At 53.5% G+C, this 690-nt stretch overlaps 1 protein-coding gene across 2 annotated transcripts in view; it reads left to right on the top strand.

The window, feature by feature from the left end:
• The window catches only part of GALNT18 (polypeptide N-acetylgalactosaminyltransferase 18), a 207,513-nt gene continuing 206,823 nt past the window's right edge, over positions 1-690 (top strand). For both annotated transcript variants that reach the window (XM_017726304.1, XM_008644053.2), the window contains exons 1-2: positions 1-169; positions 313-578. In XM_017726304.1, the coding sequence (XP_017581793.1) occupies positions 344-578 (235 nt within the window). In that variant the 5' untranslated portion in view covers positions 1-169; positions 313-343. The remainder of the gene's footprint in view (positions 170-312; positions 579-690) is intronic.

The raw sequence follows: 690 nt of genomic DNA, 5'->3' as shown, positions 1-690 counted from the left end.
CGGGGATGCCGGGGGGGGGGGGGGGTGCGTGAGGGCAGCGGGCAGCCGGGCGGCTGGCACGCCTCGCTGTCTGCTGTCGGCACTGCCATCGCAAAGTTTCAGCTATTTTCATGTACTCAAAGCCAGGATTCTAATTATCAGCCCTCCCCGCCCCCACCTCTCCTTCTAGGTAGGCGACAAGTATTTTTTATTCTGTGGATTAGAGAACTTTTTGCATGGAAATTTACTGACTTCGGAGTGGTCTCCGTTTCGGGGAAAGGGGGGAAAAGGATTTCTTTTCATCGCAGATTATTTTTGTTTTCTGGATCACAGGATTTTTGGAGCTATATGGAGGGATCTCAGGATGGTGTGCACCAGGAAAACCAAAACTTTAGTGTCCACTTGCGTGATTTTGAGTGGAATGACTAACATCGTCTGCCTGTTGTACGTGGGCTGGGTGACCAACTACATTGCCAGTGTTTATGTGAAAGTGCAGGAGCCGATCTCAGAAAAAAAGTTAGAAGAAGACAAAGGGGACACTTTAAGGATTATAGAAAGGCTGGACCATTTGGAGAATGTCATCAAGCAGCACATCCAAGGTACCACCTCACCCCCGCTTGCTCGCCCTCCTCTCCCCTCTCCGCCCGCCGCTTGCCGTGTGCAGCCTCCATCCCCTCCTCTGTGGCGGCCGGGGGGGGGGGGGTGCTGCGC

This window comes from Corvus brachyrhynchos, unplaced genomic scaffold, assembly GCF_000691975.1.
Source record: "Corvus brachyrhynchos isolate BGI_N302 unplaced genomic scaffold, ASM69197v1 scaffold281, whole genome shotgun sequence".
In the NCBI taxonomy this organism is placed as follows: Eukaryota; Metazoa; Chordata; class Aves; order Passeriformes; family Corvidae; genus Corvus; species Corvus brachyrhynchos.
Note: the sequence above shows the minus strand (reverse complement) of the source record. Positions and strands in the feature narration are given on the sequence as shown.